At 51.8% G+C, this 18467-nt stretch overlaps 1 protein-coding gene across 1 annotated transcript; it reads right to left on the reverse strand.

Annotated features, from left to right (window-relative positions):
• Positions 1-2746: 2746 nt before the first annotated feature.
• On the reverse strand, positions 2747-4002 carry CXCR3 (C-X-C motif chemokine receptor 3; the record flags this gene model as incomplete). Its single annotated transcript, XM_082610502.1, has 1 exon — positions 2747-4002. The coding sequence occupies one exon, from the start codon at positions 4000-4002 to the stop codon at positions 2911-2913; it is 1092 nt and encodes a 363-aa protein (XP_082466628.1). The 3' UTR covers positions 2747-2910.
• Between the last annotated feature and the right edge of the window lie 14465 nt (positions 4003-18467).

The raw sequence follows: 18467 nt of genomic DNA on the forward strand, positions 1-18467 counted from the left end.
TGTAACTATGAAAAATAAAAATAAACAAATGTTTTCTGCAGTTCACTTGTTAGCAAAGTCTGTTCATTGACAACCCATGTCCAGAGCAGAATAAACCCTTGGGTCTTTGTCTAAGACCCCAGACCTCTCAAGCTCTCCAGGATGTGTCTGAAAGAACAGCCTCCGTTTAGGGTTTCTCTTGGATTTTTGTGACTGCTCATAAGCACTTCAACAACCTCCCCACTTTTGGGAGCTGTCTGGGATGTAGAGTGGAATCAACGTTGTATTTGTTTTCTGTTTCTGCCAAAACAGTCTGCCAAAGCCGATTACCACGAGTTTAGTGACTTAAAACAACACAAATGTATTATCTTACAGCTCGGGAGGTCAGAAGTCTGGCACAGACCTCATAAGTCTAAAATCAAGGAGTGGGCAGGGCTGCATTCCTCTCTGGAGGCCCTGGGCGGGGGAATCAATTTCCTTCTCTTTCCACCTTCTAGGGGCTGCTTGCATTCCTTGGTTTGTGGTCCCCTTCCTCCATCTTCAAAGCCAGTGACATCTCTTTCTCTGACTCTCTCCCCTTCTGCCTCCCTCTTTCACTTTTAAGGACCCTTGTGATAACACTGGGCTCACCCAGATAATCCAGGAAAATCTTATTTTTTTATTTTTTATTTTTTTTGCAGTACACGGGCCTCTCACCGCCGTGGCCCCTCCCATCGCGGAGCACAGGCTCCAGACACGCAGGCCCGGCGGCCATGGCTCACGGGCCCAGCCGCTCTGCGGCATGTGGGATCCTCCCAGACTGGGTCATGAACCCGTGTCCCCTGCATCGGCAGGCGGACTCCCAACCAGTGCGCTACCAGGGAAGCCCTGGAAAATCTTATTTTAAAGTCAGCTGATGAGCAGCCTCAATTCCCCTTTGCCATGTGAGGTAACATATTAACATATTCACAAGTTCTAGGGATTAGAGTGTGGACATTTGGGGACTTATTCAGCCTGCCACAAACATCTTTACTAGTCTAGCATCACTGATACTTTTTTATTATTTATTTATTTATTTATTTTTGGCTGTGTTGGGTCTTCCTTTCTGTGCGAGGGCTTGCTCTAGTTGTGGCAAGCGGGGGCCACTCTTCATCGCGGTGCGCGGGCCTCTCACTGTCGCGGCCTCTCTTGTTGCGGAGCACAGGCTCAGTAGTTGTGGCTCACGGGCTTAGTTGCTCCACGGCATGTGGGATCTTCCCAGCCCAGGGCTCAAACCCGTGTCCCCTGCATTGGCAGGCAGATTCTCAACCACTGCGCCACCAGGGAAGCCCCACTGATACTTTTTTATAGGCAGGATGTGTTATTCTGTCATCTGCCTTCCATCCTTCATTTTGCAGATTCTGAGAGTGTTCTTTCAGTGGCCACAAACTGAAGCCTAAGCACAAGTCTAGATGGGATCGGGTATGTGTACAGGGTGGTACGCGCTCCCCCAGCTAAATCCTTGGGTCCCTCTTCTCCAGTCCCACCTCCAGCCACATCTGCAATCTTAGCAAAGCCCAGCTGGCCTGTGAACTGGATCATGGCCCACTGGTGACTTCATTCGGGAGAACTGACAGTGGTTCCACCCCTGCAAAGGGAGGGTCCAGCCCTCTGCCTTACCTCAGTAGCCCTGGTCACTTCCCCCACTCACTTCCACCCAAGCTATAGCCATGGGAAAGTGCTCCCTGCAGCCCACACATACCTCCAGCTGGCCTATGTGCTAATGACTGCCAAGTCGTCCGATCTCCTTTTTTTTTCCAGTCCCACTTCTATCTCCTTAGTAAGAGCCTGCGTCACCTCTAACATGAATAACCACTACAGCCTTGTAACCTATGATACCCTCACCTGATCCCAAACTAACTTTCAGTCTTTTCCACCCTTTCTCTACCTGAACCCTTAATTCTAGCCAGTTGGGACCACTTATCATTCCTCCAATAAGCATTGCTGTTTCCAGCCTTCCTGCCTTTGCTGCTGCCCTATCTGCCTGGAAACACCATCTTTCCTTCTCTTTGCCCTTGGAAAGACTACTGGCCCCTTAAGTTCTTACTCATTTCTCTGTCTTCAAGAAGGCTTCCCAAATGGCTCCAGCCACAGTGCTCTGAACATGTGCTGCACATTTGCCTCATGGCACAGACTGCTTGGTATTGTCACCTATACATTTTCCTTGCTGGCCTAAGCTTCTGGAGTGCAGGGACTATGTCTTATTTATGTCTGAAGGCCCCTTCCCCAAATTATGCCTAGACAGTGTCTAGCCAGCAGGTTGGCTAACTGCTTACCCTGCACCCACGTCCCTGGGTGCTTCCCTGTGAGTGACAGGTGTGCCCAGGAGGGCAGAGAGGAGGGGAGACAAGAAACAGAGGCAGCATTGTTTGGCACAGACCCAGGGCCAGACAAAGAGAAGCAGGAAGTGAATCCCCAGAGCCTGGGCAGGGCTGGCTGCAGTAATGCACTAACACACCCTGGTCCTGATTAGCTTGTTTATTGAAAAGTTTGAAGCAGAGTGTTAGACATAAAAATCAAAGTGAGCAAACACAGAGGTCTCAGGAACCACAGCCATAGTCACTGCGGAACAGGAGGCCTGGCCAAGGCAGCTGCCATTATGCTGTTTGCCTCATGCTCCCTGCATACAGGGAAGGCTAGTTACTGAATTAGGAGGGTGGTGGGGTTCCCAGCGGCCAAGGTAAGAAGGGCCTGTAGGCAGCCACCTCTGAAGCGGCGGGATGGGGGCTGCGCAGCTAAGGAGCAGTGATGGCGCAGCCCCCAGAGCCAGGAGGGAGGCTCCCTGGAAGACCCGGCAGTACCGGGGCCACCGGGGACTCCAAGGAGTGTGTGTCTGGGGAGCGAGTGATGGAGGAGCCTGGAATGTGGGGGGAGTCGGGCTGCGTGGGAAAGGGGGATCCCCCATCCCAAGCCTCACAAGCCTGAGTAGGAGGCCTCTGTGGTCTCAGACCAGGATGAATCCCGGCGGGAAGCCGGAAGCTGCCGCCGGTGGCCCCTCTGGTCGGGGCAGCCCAGGCGCATGAGTAGCATCCACATCCGCTCTCGGAACTTGACACCCACAAAGGCATAGAGCAGAGGGTTGAGGCAGCAGTGCATGTAGCCCATGCCTGACGTGACCGACTTGGCCACGTCCACACTGCCTTCTCGGCCACAGTTGCGGGCCACGGCCCCCAGGTCCATGAGGGTGTCCACCAGCACCACCAGGTGGTAGGGGGTCCAGCAGAGAGCAAAGGCCACCACCACCACCACCACCAGCCTCATGGCTCTGAGCCGCCGCTGGCCCCTGGAGACCAGCAGCACGGCCAGGATGCGGGCGTAGCAATAGGCCATGACCAGCAGAGGCAGCAGGAAACCGGCGACCAGCTGCAGGACGCGCAGGGCCGTGTGGCCCACCTGCGGGAAGCTGTACTGGCAGTGGGTGGCGTTGAGGCGCTTGTCGTGGTGGGCGGACAGAAAGATGAAGTCCGGGAGCGCAAAGAGCAGACAGAGCCCCCAGACCGCCACACAGGTGAGGGCCACGCGGGTCGGGGGCCCCCGGCGGTAGAGCTGGGTGGCGTGCACAATGCTCAGGTACCGATCGAAGCTGATGCAGGCCAGCAGGAGGGCCCCCGCGTAGAAGTTGATGTTGAAGAGGGCACCTGCCACTTTGCAGAGGCTGGAGCCGAAGACCCACTCGACGGCCGCGTCCACCGCCCAGAGCGGGAGCGTCAGCACCAGCAGTGCGTCAGCCATGGCCAAGTGCAGCAGGAAGGTGTCGGTGCTGCTCAGGACCGCCCGCTGGCTCAGCAGCACGGCCGCCACAGCGCCATTGCCCAGCAGCCCCAGCATGAAGAGGAGGCTGTAGAGGACGGGCAGGAAGGCCCGGTCGAAGTTGAGGCTGAAGTCCTGCGGGCAGGGTGGAGAGGCGCAGCAGGAGGAGTCACTCTCGTTTTCTCCGTAGTCATAGGAAGAGTTTTCCAGGAGGAAGGCAAGCTCTGAGGCTTGGAACTCTTGGCGTTCACTCATCTGTGGAGGGAGGGAGGGCACAGAGCCTGTGAAGGCCTTAAAAGTCACTCCTTCGATTAGGAATTTGAGATTAACAGATACACACTACGACATGTAAAATAGATAAACAGCAAGGGCCTACTGTAGGGCACAGGGAACTATATTCAATATCTTGTAGGTTATTTATAATGGAAAAGAATCTGAAACAGAATAGATATATATGTCAGCATAACTGAATCACTTTGCTGTACACCTGAAACATTGTAAATCAACTATACTTCAATTAAAAAACACCACTCCTTCAAGATTCAGTCTGAGGAGCCTCTCTCGAAGCCACTCCTCTGTAAGGCAGGCCCGGAGGCCTGGGCTGTACCCTGGAACTGTCCTGCCTTTCTTCTGAAACCACGCCCTCTGAGCTCCAGGTGCCTGGCCTGGGTGCTGGGCTGGTAACTTCCCTTCTCGAAGGCTGCTTCTCTCTCTCCCTTCTGGGTCATCCCATCGGCCCAGGGACTGTGGACTGGAGGAAGAGCTTCCATCTTGTGCCCAGAGCCCTCCCGGCCCCCTCTGCTCTCTCCTTGCCCTTCCTTCATGGCTTACGGTCCTCAGTGTCCTGGCCACGCCTAGTTCCACCACCTTCGTCCCCTGGCGCCTATCCACAGTCCCCTCTCCCAGCCACTGGCCCTCCTCTTCCCTCCTCAGCCCTTGTCTGGGGACTCCAACTTCCTGCCCCCCACCCTATGGGGCCCCTCTACAAATCACTGCAGCCCCCCACATGCTTTCTGCCACTGTCCTTCCCCTCCCCTACACTGAGGCCTGCCACCCGCCGGGGACTTGCCCAGCAAGCTTTATTAGAAACATTCCTTACCCCCTTCCCCTGCAAACCACCCCATAGCTGAGGGCCTCCCAGGGGCCAATTCAGTCCGGCATGGAAGATCAAAGTTCCAAGTCAGAGCTGAAGGGAGCCTTGGGGACCGTGAGGGGTGAGCCTCAACCTCAGGCGTTTCGCAGATGAGGCGCCAAAGCCAGAAAGGGGAGGGGTCTCGCCTGTGGTCATTCACAAGTCACTGGCCAAGGTGGTTTCCCAATTCCAGGTCCAGAGTGCTCCTTCTACACAACCCCTGCATTCTCCACCTATTCACCCAACCCTCTGGTGGCCCTGGCTTGTGGGCCAGCCCTGATGTTCCCCTAGTGTCCTAGGCTCTCCACTTGGAGCTGTGGTCTGGCCTGGCTGGACAGCGGCACTTACCTCGGGGACCATGGCTGGGCTGGTACTCTGGCTGCCTGGCCGTGTGCTGCCTGCCCCTCTGCTTTGGTGCTTGTGGTCGGGAACTTGCGCTACACAGAGGAAGTCAGGGTTTCACGCGGTTCTCGGCAGCAGCCTCTTCCAAGGGGTTATCTATACCAGAACTCCCTAGAGCCAAGCCCACAGGGTTCCTACCCCAACGTCCCGCTGGCCCGGGGAAGCTGCTCTGGGAGTTGAACACAAGCCTGGGACCAGAAAGCCTGGGGCCGAGGGAACGGCAGGGGCAGGTGCTTTGAGGGGAGAGGTCTGAAGGAGAAGCAGCGCAGCTGGCAAGGGCAGGGGTAAGAACTGCTGCTCATCCGTCCTGGGCTGGAGCTGCTCTTGCACGATTGTGGACTGGATAGCTAAACGTGTTAATTCTATAAAGGAGATGAACCTTCTTAAAAAATGAAAATATTTGAAAGTAATCCATCACACTAATTCTAGTCCTTTACTATTGCCCCTCCCTGCTAAGCAACAGGGGCAAGGAAAGGGAACTGCTAGTAATGAACTTGCTGTGTGCTGGGTGTTGCTTTAGGCATTTTCTCTGACACTGCCTCATTCCAACCACACAAATCCCTTGTAGGGGCGGGGGGGGGGGATGTAGGGGCGGGGTGGAGGGGTGGGCGGCATCCTCATGGCTAATCCAGAAAGGGGAAAGGCCTTCGCCAGACATAACAAGCAAGGGTAGGTACTACGACTGAACCCACAGCTGTCTGACTCTCCTTTTACCACTCCTCACACTGCCTTCAGTTGCTTTCTAATGGATAAACAATGATATATTCACACAGTTAAAAACAAATGAACTAAAAGCTATATATTTTAACATGGACACATCTAGAAAAACCAATGACCAATGGTGGAAGAGGCAAGTTAGGGAATACTGTGTATAGTTTGACACCACTTAGGTAAATTAGAAAAACCACACACACAAAACAATACCGTGTTGTTTTGGATACAGCTATTTGTCCTAGAAGTATAAAGTAGGGACTGGACACACCACACATCCATGAGAGCAGTTGCTTCTGGAGTGAGGAGAAGGGGAATAGGGTTGGGGAAGACTACATGGGGATGTCCCTATTGCCCTGCTCTCATTATCAGAGGGAAAAGGCAGCCCCTTGCCTCTCCCAAGCAGTTTCCCTCTCTCCTCATAGGTGAAAAGCAGAGAGAGAGAGAGAGAGAGAGACAGAGAGAGAGAGAGGGAGACTGAGACAGAGGCTATGGCAACGGGGTCCAGCTTTCAGCCAGAATGCGTCACCTGAGCCTCCAGGCTTGGGTCTGGAATTCAGCTCAAACTTAATGGACAAAACACACACTTGTGAGGCAGCGAGGTCCTTCCCCGCCTCCTGTGGCCAGAAGATGTGACTGTCCTTGCTCTAAGCAGATTGTCACCTGCAGAATCCAGGCCAGAGGGAACTAAGGGCTTGGAGGAGGTCAGGAGCAGCACAAGTGGAGGGGCCTGGGAGGATTCCAGAAGCCACAGCAGTTAGGATAGGTAGGACTTGGCAGGTGACTTGCCTGCAGGTGGAGGAAGACAGGTGGGAGCCAGGAGCACAGCTTCTGATGCTGGTCCATGAGGAGTTTCCATTCACTGGGCTTCTACAGGTGAGAGAAAGGAAGAAAACAAAAAGCTCTATTTGTTCAACTTAAAGGAGGTTCTTGTATTCTGCAGTTATGGCCTTCATCCCCTTTTTGGTATTAAAAGGATCTTCTGTTTATGAAATGTTGGTGACAATAGCATCTTGTGTTAGCAGGAGTTGACAACCCAGTGTGGGTCCTCTAGATACATGTGAAATTTCTAAGTTTAGGGACCTACGGTCTCCTTCCTGTGTCCAAGTCACATGGGGACCAAGATCCCCACCTTCCTGAGTTGCTGGAAAGGAGAAATGAGAGGAGGTCAGCTAAGAGTGTTGGAAAAGTGCAGAGAGCTTTCCTTTCTGCATTGGGCCATATCCTGAGAGGCCAGCCTGGGCTGTGGGGCAGACTGTTCCCGCTGCTCCTGGTGTGGCCATGATGCAGCGGGAAGAATGGGAAAAATGCTGAATTTGTCTGGCTCCAGCCGTGACTCCACCCCGTTCGAGGTGTGTGACCTTGGACCTATGACATAACCATTTTTGAGCTGGTCTCAGCAGGGGTGTTATAAGATGATCTGAGGGCTTCCCTGGTGGCACAGTAGTTGAGAATCCCCTGCATTGGCAGGCAGATTCTCAACCACTGCACCACCAGTGGTTCGAGCCCTGGTCCGGGAAGATCCCACAAGCCGCGGAGCAACTAAGCCCGCGCGCCACGACTACTGAGCCCACGCACCGCAACTACTGAAGCCCGTGCGCCTAGAGTCCGTGCTTCGCAACAAGAGAAGCCACTGCAGTGAGAAGCCTGCGCACCACAACAGAGAGTAGACCCCGCTTGCCGCAACTAGAGGAAGCCCGCGTGCAGCAACAAAGACCCAACGCAGCCAACAATAAATAAATTTGTAAAAAAAAAAAAAAAGATCATCTGAGGTGAACAAGGCTGTGAGGTCTCCACAAAGGGCTCAGCCCTTAGTAGAAGCATATCTGAGAATGCTGAGTGTGAGGGATACTGGCCACAAACCCAGAGTCCCTGGGAGCCCTTCCATGTCAGGGGAGCCCTGGGACGGAGTGTGCTGCCCTGTGGACGTGGCTGGAGGACGGATCCTTCGGGAAGGCTGCCCCATGCCTTAGCTAGGAGGGTTTGGCCAGTCCTGGCCGAATCCTCTGGCTGCCCCACTGTGTCACCTTAGGTGAATCATTTTACCTCTCTGCCTTGGTTCCCTCATTTGAAAAGTAGGGATAAAGCTAGTCCACCTGTGTCAGGGCTGCTCTGTGAACTGTAAACAATACATATGGCACAGGGTAAAGAACCCAGCGAGCAGCAGTTTCCTCCCCTTCTAGTAACTTTCCAGACCAGCCCCTCCCAAGGCCACAGAAGGTCAGGTCTGCAGTCGGCCACTGCTGTCTTTCACAGCTCACATGCCTCAGAAGGTGCCGAGCTAAGAACCTTGTCTGGCCCACTAACTCGGCCCTCTCCTATCCCAAGCAGTCCCCAGACCAGCTCCCAAGCAGGCCCAGCCGTGGGGAAGACCCACCTAGCCAGGAGCCTGCACCCTAAGTGTTGGTAGCTGCACCCTTCTGCTTCTGGCCTCCCGAGACACCAGTGGGGAAGCTTCAGAAGGAAGTTAGTCAGAGCGAAGCTGCTCCGAGCCCCACCTGTGGTCAAGGTGTGAAATGTGCACCTGTCTCTTCTCTGCCACCCCTCCCCCTGTTTTTTTTTTTCTGTCTTTCACACCTCTGGGCTGTGGTCTGGGGAGATGGGAGGCTTGAAGGTCTGAGCCCTGGGCCCGGTCCCTCACAGGAAGGAGGGCCTCCACAGGTGTCTGTCAGGCCAGTCAGGGAAGGGGGCCACTTCCTCTTCCTCCATCCTCTCAGTGTTTCACAGCCTCTCTCGCAGCTTCTCCGAATGCCTCTGGGAGCCCTGCTCCCAAAGCCCCTTGGACTGGGCTGCTAGCCCCCAGCTGTCAGGGGGGCAGGCTCAGCGAGGCCCAAGCTTTCTTTGGGTCTCAGGTGGTGGCCCAGACTGGGACAGAGCCTTTCTTACACAAAATGAAGAGTCCTAACCCCACGAAGGGGGTGTGCGTCTGCCCCAGACACTGCTGGGACTCTGCGCTTCCTTCTGCCGGCTGTGGATTTCACAAGAGAAGGAGAGCTTAAGTCCCAGGGACTGGGAAGCGCCCCCTCCTCTGTCCTTTTCCCTGCAGCTCTGAGCCCTACAGCGAGGCAAGTCCTTTCCAAGTGCTGGGGCCATGGGCTGGGACCTCAGCAGTCCAGGCCTGTGGGACTGAGCCCCCAAGCTATGGGGGTGCTCATTCTTTTGGGGACCAGGGAAGGAGGATGTTGCTGCCATCTGTCAGGTGGCAAAGGGAGACAAGGCAAGTCAGGCCATGGGGCCAACAGGTGCCAAGGTCAGGCAGCGAGGAAGAGCTTGTCAGCCCAGGAGCAGGCAGTCTGGTTGGAAAAGAGGGTATGTATGAAAGCAGGGGGATGGAGTGGGCTGGAGAGTAGTTCAGGACCCAAGCCCTGCCACCAAACACAATGACCTTCCTGTCATCCTGTCCGCAGCAGTGCCTGGGAACCAGTAAATAATAACAGCTTCCACTTGGCAAGCCCTTGCTTTCGTACACACAATCTTCTTTAAACCTTTAAGCCTCCCGGGGAGCCAGAGGTTGCTGTACGCATTTTGTAGAATGGAGCGGAGGTTCAGAGAGGTGAAGTGACCTGTCCTAGGCTAGTCAGCCAGCAGGGTCTGTGACAACATTCCTACCCGGGCTGCTTTCTAATGTGCTCTCCCAACCCCCACAATCATGCTGCCGCCCGAGGACTGGATCTTTCAGGAGCCACACCTTACTCACCATGCCGCCCCAAGCAGGCATCTTGTGTGAGGGCAGCTGCTCACCTGGCGGGGATTGTGCCCTAGAGGGAGCTTTGGTAGACCTCACCACATCCCCATTCTTCTGCCCACTTACTAGGAGAAGAAATGTCAGAATCTCCAGGACAAGGAGCCTGGAGGACCAAGCAAAATTCCACCGAGGGCCAGACCCCTTTTGCGATGCCTCCAGGAGGATCTGTGGTGCTTCCAGAAGTCTCCCTGCCACCACAGGCTCCTGAAGACCTGGCTTGGAAAATTCCCCACCTCTGTGGTTGGTGTGCATCTGTTCCCACCACCACCACCCCCCCACCCCGGTCCCTGGGACACCACCTCTGCTCTCGGGCCTGTCCGGACTCTCCAGAGGCGCAGGTGGCAACACTGGCAACGCACAAAAATTCTATCATGGAAGCCTGACCTTGATGAATTGTTTTTTTTTAATTTTTTAATTTATTTTTTTTTTGCGGTACGCGGGCCTCTCACTGTTGTGGCCTCTCCCATTGTGGAGCACAGGCTCCAGACGCACAGGCTCAGTGGCCATGGCTCACGGGCCCAGCCGCTCCGCGGCATGTGGGATCTTCCCGGACCGGGGCACGAACCCGTGTCCCCTGCATCGGCAGGCGGACTCTCAACCACTGCACCACCAGGGAAGCCCTCTTTTTTTTTTTTTAATTGAAGTATAGTTGATTTATAATGTTGTGTTAGTTTCTGGTGCACAGCAAAGTGATTCATATATATATATTCTTTTTAAAATATTCTTTTCCATTATGGCTTATTACAAGATATTGAGTATAGTTCCTTGTGCTATACCAGTAGGACCTTGTTATCTATTTTATATATAGCAGTGTGTATCTGCTAATCCCAAACTCCTAAATTTATCCCTCCCCCACCCCTTTCCCCTTTGGCAACCTAAGTTTGTTTTCTATGTCTGTGAGTCTGTTTCTGTTTCATAAATAAGTTCATTTGTATCATATATTAGATTCCATATATAAGTGATATTATATGGTATTTGTCTTTGTCTGACTTACTTCACTTAGTATGACCATCTCTAGGTCCATCCATGTTGCTGCAAATGACATTATTTCATTCCTTTTTATGGCTGAGTAATATTCCATTGTATAAATGCACCACATCTTCTTTATGCATTCATCTGTTGACGGCTGCTTCCATGTCTTGGCTCTTGGAAGCAGTGCTGCTATGAACATTGGGGTGCATGTAACCTTGATGGATTCTTGAGTCCCCATCACTCCCTCAGTTAACAGGGGGAGGATGTCCCCCTGCGCTGCTCGGCTGGGCTGCCCCGTGGAAGTCATTGGCAGGCCCAGCATTTGCTTCTTGCACTTCTTTGGGTCATCCCCACAGAGTGAGGTCAAATGGGACAATAAGAATGGCTGACATCTATTGATTGCTTAACTATGCGCCAGGCACTATTCTAAGAGCTTTACTGGGATGAACTCATTTAATACTCACAACTATGTAGTAACTATGACATTGTTACTATTATCAGATGGCAGAAACACAGAAAGTTTAAGGAACTTGCTCAAAGCCACGCAGCCAGCAAGTGGCAGAGACCTCCTGCTCTCACCTATTATGCTGTCATGCCTTTTAAGATGAGAGGGACTGGGACGGAGGGTGGTGTTCAAAGAGGCTGGCTTTGGCCTTCTTTGTAATGTTTTACAAGGAGATTGGATTCACGTATTAGCTATGTGATTAAAAATAACCATCCAGAAGGAAAATAAAATTAAGCTAAACACCCGGGACAATTGGTGAAATTTGAGCATGGCCTGGAGATGAGATAAAAACCTTATATCCATGCTATTTTTCTAATGAATGTCTTTGTTTGTAGAAATTATGATTGAGGAATTTATGGGTAAAAGCCTATCACATCTGTGGCTTTCTTTCATATGAGTTGGAAAAGAGATACGCAGAGTGAAAGAGGATGCACAGAGGATAAAGGCAATGGGGCAGCGTGCTGCTAACTGGTGATACTGGGAAAGGTATAAAGGAGGTCTTTGTACTATTCTTGCAACTTTTCTGTCAGTTTGAAACTATATCAAAATAAAAGTTACTGAAAGGATCTCTCTCACGCAGGATGGGTTTGGTGTCAGCTGCTATTCCCAGGACCAGCTTAGAGGTCTTGTGAGAAGAAGATGGGACGGAGGTGGTCTGGAAACAAATGCTCACTGGCTGTGTCCTCTGGCCTCGTCCCCAGGAAGCTCCCTCCCATGACTCAGTCCCCTCCCCTTCTCCCCTCCAGCCTCACTTTACTTCTGGACTCCAGGCTTCTTCCCTTTTCCCACAGTCTGGCTACCTCCAGCCTCTTGGCCTGGAGCTCCTCCCAACTTTCCCCTCTGCCTTTTGAACCAGGAAGGGAAGCGCTGTCTGCTTTCCAGGTGGAAGGCACTGGCAGCCCAAGCACTCCTTCTCCAAGCCCTCAGGGCCCCTCAAAGAATACAAGCCGCGCCTGAGGCTCTCAGGGTGACCCCATTCTTGCCTCAGACTGGCTGAAGAGAAGGTATTGGGGCTTGCGTCCTTCAGAGGGTGTCACCAGCTGAGGGCCTGGAGTTCTTGTTTCCAAATGGAAGTGGACCTGCCAAGTTGGGTGAGGTCCCTGTCTGAGAGGCCGCTCTCCCCTAAGAGCCAGCAGTCTGGGCAGGGGTTCTTGGCTGCTTCTGGGCTCCCACGAAGAGGAAAAGGCACACGCTGGAAACCACGTTGCCTGCCGCTAAGGTGCTCCACTGAGCAGGAGCAGCTGAGTGATGGTGTCCCTCCCCGTGTGCTTACCTCGAAGGGAACCCAGTTGTGCGTTACACTGGCCTCCCAGGACCCTGCACAAGGCCCCTTGCTGATGGGTCTGACTCTGGTCTGAACTCTTCCTGCCTGGACTCTCTGGCCTTCTGGAAAATTCCTCAGCCAGCTAAACGAATTTCCCAAAATCCCAGCAGGGTATGGTGGTGGCCTGGGGGGCTTTGTCTACATGTCCTGTGCTGCCATAGCCCTGGCCTTGCCTTCCATTATTGTTGGGCCCATATTTCTCCAACTAGGCACTAAGTCATCTGCACGGGCACAGGCACTGGGGCTCGTCTGGCCAGAGCCGAACTGGCCCCATGCCAGGCAGTCCAGCAGAGCAGGTCAGCACACTGACTCTGGAGCAGCCTGCTGTTCAGGCTGTCTGAACTGGATTCCTGGCTCTGCCATTTACTAGCTGTGTGACCTTGCACTAGTTACTTCACCTCTCTGTGCTTTGGTTTCCCTCTCCGGATAAACAGAGTCAGTATGCTGTATATGTCGAGATGCTCCGGACAAGGCATGGCACGTGGTCAGTGCTATATCTGAATCGTTAGCTACCCTCCTCCCTGTGGCTGCCGAGATCCTCCCAGGACTGGGCACACCCCCGGGGGTAGCTTCATTTTTAAAAGTTTTTATTTATTTTCTTTTTTATAAATAAATAAAAGTATAGTTGATTTACAGTGTTGTTAGTTTCTAGCGTACAGCAATGTGATTCAGTTATACATATATATCTATTCTTATTCTTTTCCATTATGGTTTATTACAAGGTGTTGAATGTATTTCCCTGCACTATACAGTAGGACCTTGTTGTTTATTTTATATATAGTAGTTTGTATCTGCTAATACCAAACTCCCTCCACCCCGCCCCACCCCATTTTCCCCTTTGGTAACCATAAGTTTGTTTTCTCTGTCCAGGGGCAGCTTCATTTGCATTGAGGTACTGCACACCCCAAACTGGAAAGCCTAAGCCTTGGCCCTGAATTGCCGAATTGGTCAAAGCGCTGATGCCTTTGGCTGTGGGGCCTGAATGACAGTTTTATCCCTGTGCCCAGGTCTTCATGGGTGATGGGGTGAGAGGTCCCTTCCAGACGCAGAGCCCGGCTGGGTGGGCTGTCTGCTCTGTTCTGCGGCTACAGAGGGGACTGGGTCTAGAAGCTGAGCCTTGCTTCTGGGGCTCAAGACTTAAAAGGAGCTTGAGGGCACACCAAATTGAAAACATGCTTTCCCCTGTGATATCCACAAGTTCCTCACTCACAGAATACCACTTTAATTGCTGACTCAGTCAAAATGTCTGTCGATGATGGGACTGACAGAAAACAACCACAACGATAACACTAGTCAGTAATGCTTACGTAGCACTTACCATGCCATTTGAAGCACCTTTACACACACATATCCTCCTAACAAGTCTTTGAGAGGTTCTAATTTTATTCCTGTTTTGAAGATGAGGGAACAGACTCAGGTCAAGTGACTCGCCCAGTGAAACAGCTGATAAGTGATGGAGCCTGGCTTTCAAACCAAGCAGTCTGGCTTCGAAATCCACACTCTTAACCACCCTGCTCTACTGTCTTGAGTCTGAAAAGGCCATTATGTGACTTTAAGAGAAGCAGAGGCGCCTGAAGGTGAGCCGCCCGCTGGGCCCGGGATGGATGCGCTGCGCATTATGCAAATCCCCAACCCCAACGGAGATTCCAGAGCGTCTGGGCCAGTGCGGGGGCTGCGGTGGAAACCAAAGCAAGGCCGCCCCTGCGACAACGGTGCTCCTCAGGCATATTTCACAGCCGGTGGTGCCAGGACGGAAGTGAAGGATGGGAGTCAGGAACGCGCGGTGGTTACCATGGGAACCAACAGTGTGGTAAAGCTCCAAGCCGAGCCTGTCTGGGTCTTAAAAAAAAAAAAAAAAAAAAAAAAGCAAATGATATTTTTTTAAATTCTATATTTTTTGGAGAATCGTTTAGGACAAACCCTCTGTGGAACTCAGATGAATTTTTAGCCTATTTGCTAGTGGGTAGCAGTCTTTCACATAACTACCCAGAGGATTTATAAATTACTGTAGTGTACAGTACAGCTAGAGAAGTGCTTGCGTGTGAAGAGGCATAGGATGGCTGAGGAGGAAGGGGGTGGTGCGGTGGGGGAAAGAGTTGGAAGGGGGAGAGAGTTTGGGGGCAGGTATAGGCGTAAGGAGACAAGTTAAAAGGGAGGGAGAGTGTTCACTGAAGTGTGGGTAGCAGGGGCGGCAGGGAGGGGAGAGAGAAGGTGATTCAGAGCTGGAATCCACAGCACTGATTGGCCACCCCCAGCCCAGTCTGCCTCTCGTGGGTTTCCATCCATCTTTGCCACGAGGATGGCATCCACTGCGGCCCTCAGTTTGTCCTCTGCCCTCATGTCAGGTCTGGAAAGTTTGGCATAAAAGGGGTCTGTTTAGCCTCTGAACTCCAAATTAGTGACAAGGAAACTTCGCATTCTCACATAACACCCCTTCTTGTGCCCGCTATTGTTATCCCCAAACGTGAGTTGTCTGCAGGGCATACCTTGGCAAACACCAGCCCAGAGATGGAGGCTATTCTCCTGGCCTGGCCTTCAAGGCCTTCCGTGATCTGGCCCCAGCCTCCTGCCCAGCCTGATTCTCCTCTCTGCTTTGTGCATCCTGTATGGTAGCCAAACTGAGCCTCACACTGTTGCAAGCATACCCCAAGTTTTCACTGCTTGGCTGGTCTCTACCTGAGTCCTGCCCACCGTCTAGGACTCAGAGGTACAGCTCAGAGCCATGAAGGCATTACAAAGTCCCTTTATCTGGACCCCATGGTTCTGCCCTGAGGGCCCTAGCCAATGAGGCAGACAGAAAGGAGAGGTGAGAAGACCCAGGGGAGGAAGCAGGAAGTTTCAGTACCCTCTGCCTACCTTCCAAAGATAGAAATGGGTTGAAGTTATTCTGCGGGGCAAGTCTCTGACTAGAAGTATCCTTTGCCATCTGATCTCTCGCCTCCAGCCTTCTTCCCCTTAGAACCACTCACTCCATTGGGAATCATTGAACAAGTATAGACAGACCAAGACAGGCTCTGGAGGACCTCAACGGGAGTCCTACTGAAGACAGGAACCGTGCAGCATGGCGGTAGTAAATGGGCTTTGTTTGGTGTCCGACAGGCCTGGGTTTCAATCTTGTATTGGCCACTCAACAGCTGTATGATTTGGGCAAATCACTTCACTTCCCTGAGCCTTAGTTTCCTCATCTGCAAAGTGGAGATGATACCTACCTCATATGACAAGGATGAAATGCTTGTTGAAAGGATTACATGAAACCAATTTAGGAAAATCACCTGGTGAAATACCTGACCTTCTTTGACACCCACTCTAAAGTAGCCACCCCGCATCCCTCTCTATCCCTTTAGCTCATTTTATATTCATCACCACCTGCTATTTACTTGCTTATTTGTTTACTGGCTGATCACTCCATTAGAATATACTTTTCACTAGAGATATAATTTTCTTTTCTTAATTACTATATCCTGAGTGCCTTGAATAGTTTCTGACTCATAGTAGGTGCTCGTAAATACTTACTGAGTTATAAATGAATGGCTAGTGGGTTCTGAAAGGGTAGATACACAACGGATACATACGTATGGCTGTAACTCTCTCTCATGCATACGACCTGTAACGCTGTAAGTTTGGGGTATTGCTGCTGTCAAGCACGTGACCTAGCACAAGGTGTGTTCTGGGGAGCACTTTTCTAGGGCCTGTGTTTGGGAAACAATGCCTATTAGCATAAAGCTTTGGGGAAGTCCTGCTGTAAAGACAAGAGTAGCCAAACTTATTTGGTTACCATATTCCGTTCCTAAGGCTGCCATAACAAATTACCACAAACTGGGTGGCTTAAAACACCAGAAATTTATTCTCTCATAGTTCTGAAGGCCAGCAGTCCAAAATCAAGCTGTTGGCAGGGCCACACTCCCTCCAGAGGCTCTAGGGGAGAATTTATTCTTTGCATCTCTTTGCTGCTGGCTCACATGCCTTGGCTTGTGACCATGAGCCCAATCTGTGCCTCCGTCTTTATGTGGCCTCCCCCTCTTCTGTGTGTCTAATCTACCTCTATCTCTCTCTTATAAGGGCAATTGCGATGGCATTTAGGGTCCACCCAGATAATCCAGGATTGTCTCCTCATCTCAAGATCTTTAACCTAATTATATATGTAAAGACTTGTTTCCAAACAAGATAACATTTACAGGTTCTGGGGTCTAGGACTGCACAGATCTTTGGGGGCCATTATCAGCTAACCACAGTCACTATCTCTCCTATTTCCTACAACTCCCCTACTATTTTGAGAAACGGTGACTTGAGAAAAATGGGTTTTTAGGAAGGATGGGGATGGAGATGGGAATAGAGTACAGGAAGAAACAACTTCTTGAAAACGTGAAAGGATACTATAATTGTCAGGCTCTCTTCAGGGTGGGAGGAATGGGGCTGGATATTGACCAAGCTCTCCTGCTGATTCTTTTTGTGTGTCAAGGACTAGGACCCACTGCGTACAGAGACATGGAGAGGTAATTATGCCTGATGGAGAGTAATGAGCGCCGCTGTACTTCTCATTTAATTAGGCTGGGGAGGGTGTCTGGATATGGGTGGTTTTCAAGAGCTCTCCAGGTAACTGTAATGCATAGCAAGAGTGGAAAACCACTTGGACAATAGTGTCGAGGCGGTGAGAATGTCAAAATACAGCTGTTGGTGAACATTATCTTTAAGAGTAGTTACAAGCTTCATAATGTTTACATCCATAATTAATCCTCTTGACCTTTTCAGGGAGATAATAACGAATGTGAAAGTGCTGGAAACACTGGCTGCCTCTGTGCGGGGAGGATGGGGAGATGCTCAGCAAGTGTGAGGTGCAGATAGAAAGCAGAAATCGTCGCTGGAGCCACCGATGTTCGAGAGCCTCAGCCCCTAGCCAGAGTCTACAGTGCCGGACATAGGGACCCAGCAGAGAGCTGCCAAGAGTTGCCGGGAAGAAAGAGAAGGTGGTGTTTATTTATTTATTTTTTTGCTGTACATGGGCCTCTCACTGTTGTGACCTCTCCCGTTGCGGAGCACAGGCTCTGGACGCGCAGGCTCAGGGGCCATGGCTCACGGGCCCAGCCGCTCCGCAGCCTGTGGGATCTTCCTGGACCGGGGCACGAACCCGTGTCCCCTGCATCAGCAGGCGGACTCTCAGCCACTGCGCCACCAGGGAAGCCCAGGTGGTGTTTATTTAATTAAAAAAAAAGGAAAGCCCTTGGTCTGGGCCCAGCCTCTACTCTCTTCTGGCCCAGATGGAGGGGGCAATCTTGCCATGACTGTGGAGGCCAAGGTGGGCGGGGGGCGGTCTTTCAGCAGCCCTGCTGGCTCTTGAGGTTCAAGCTACCTGGTATGAGGCCTCACGATGATGGACTAAACCTTTCTAAGGTTGCGGCTTCCAAAAAGGAATACGTCCTTTCTCCATGGGGTCTTTTCTTAAAAAAAAATTTTTTTTAATTTTATATTGGAGTATAGTTGATTAGCACTCCATGGGGTCTTATCCAGAGCTTTTCTGTCCACTATCTCCTTAACCCCCGCTAGCTCTCTGGGGAGGTGAGCCAGGCAGGCATTACTGTTAATTTTTTCTCATTTTAAAAATTGTGCTAAAATATACATCACATAAAGCTTACCATTTTAACCATTGTTGGGGACAAGGAATCACAGACACATTTTTTTTCTTTTTTTTTTTGCGGTACGCGGGCCTCTCACTGTTGTGGCCTCTCCCGTTGCGGAGCACAGGCTCCGGATGTGCAGGCTCAGCGGCCATGGCTCACGGGCCCAGCCGCTCCGCGGCCTGTGGGATCTTCCCGGACCGGGGCACGAACTCGTGTCCCCTGCATCGGCAGGCGGACTCTCAACCACTGCGCCACCAGGGAAGCCCCACAGATACATTTTTATGATAGGCGATAGATTCTTCACAGATAGAATA

The sequence above is a fragment of the Mesoplodon mirus genome (genome assembly GCF_964341445.2).
Source record: "Mesoplodon mirus genome assembly, chromosome: X".
NCBI lineage: Eukaryota > Metazoa > Chordata > Mammalia > Artiodactyla > Ziphiidae > Mesoplodon > Mesoplodon mirus.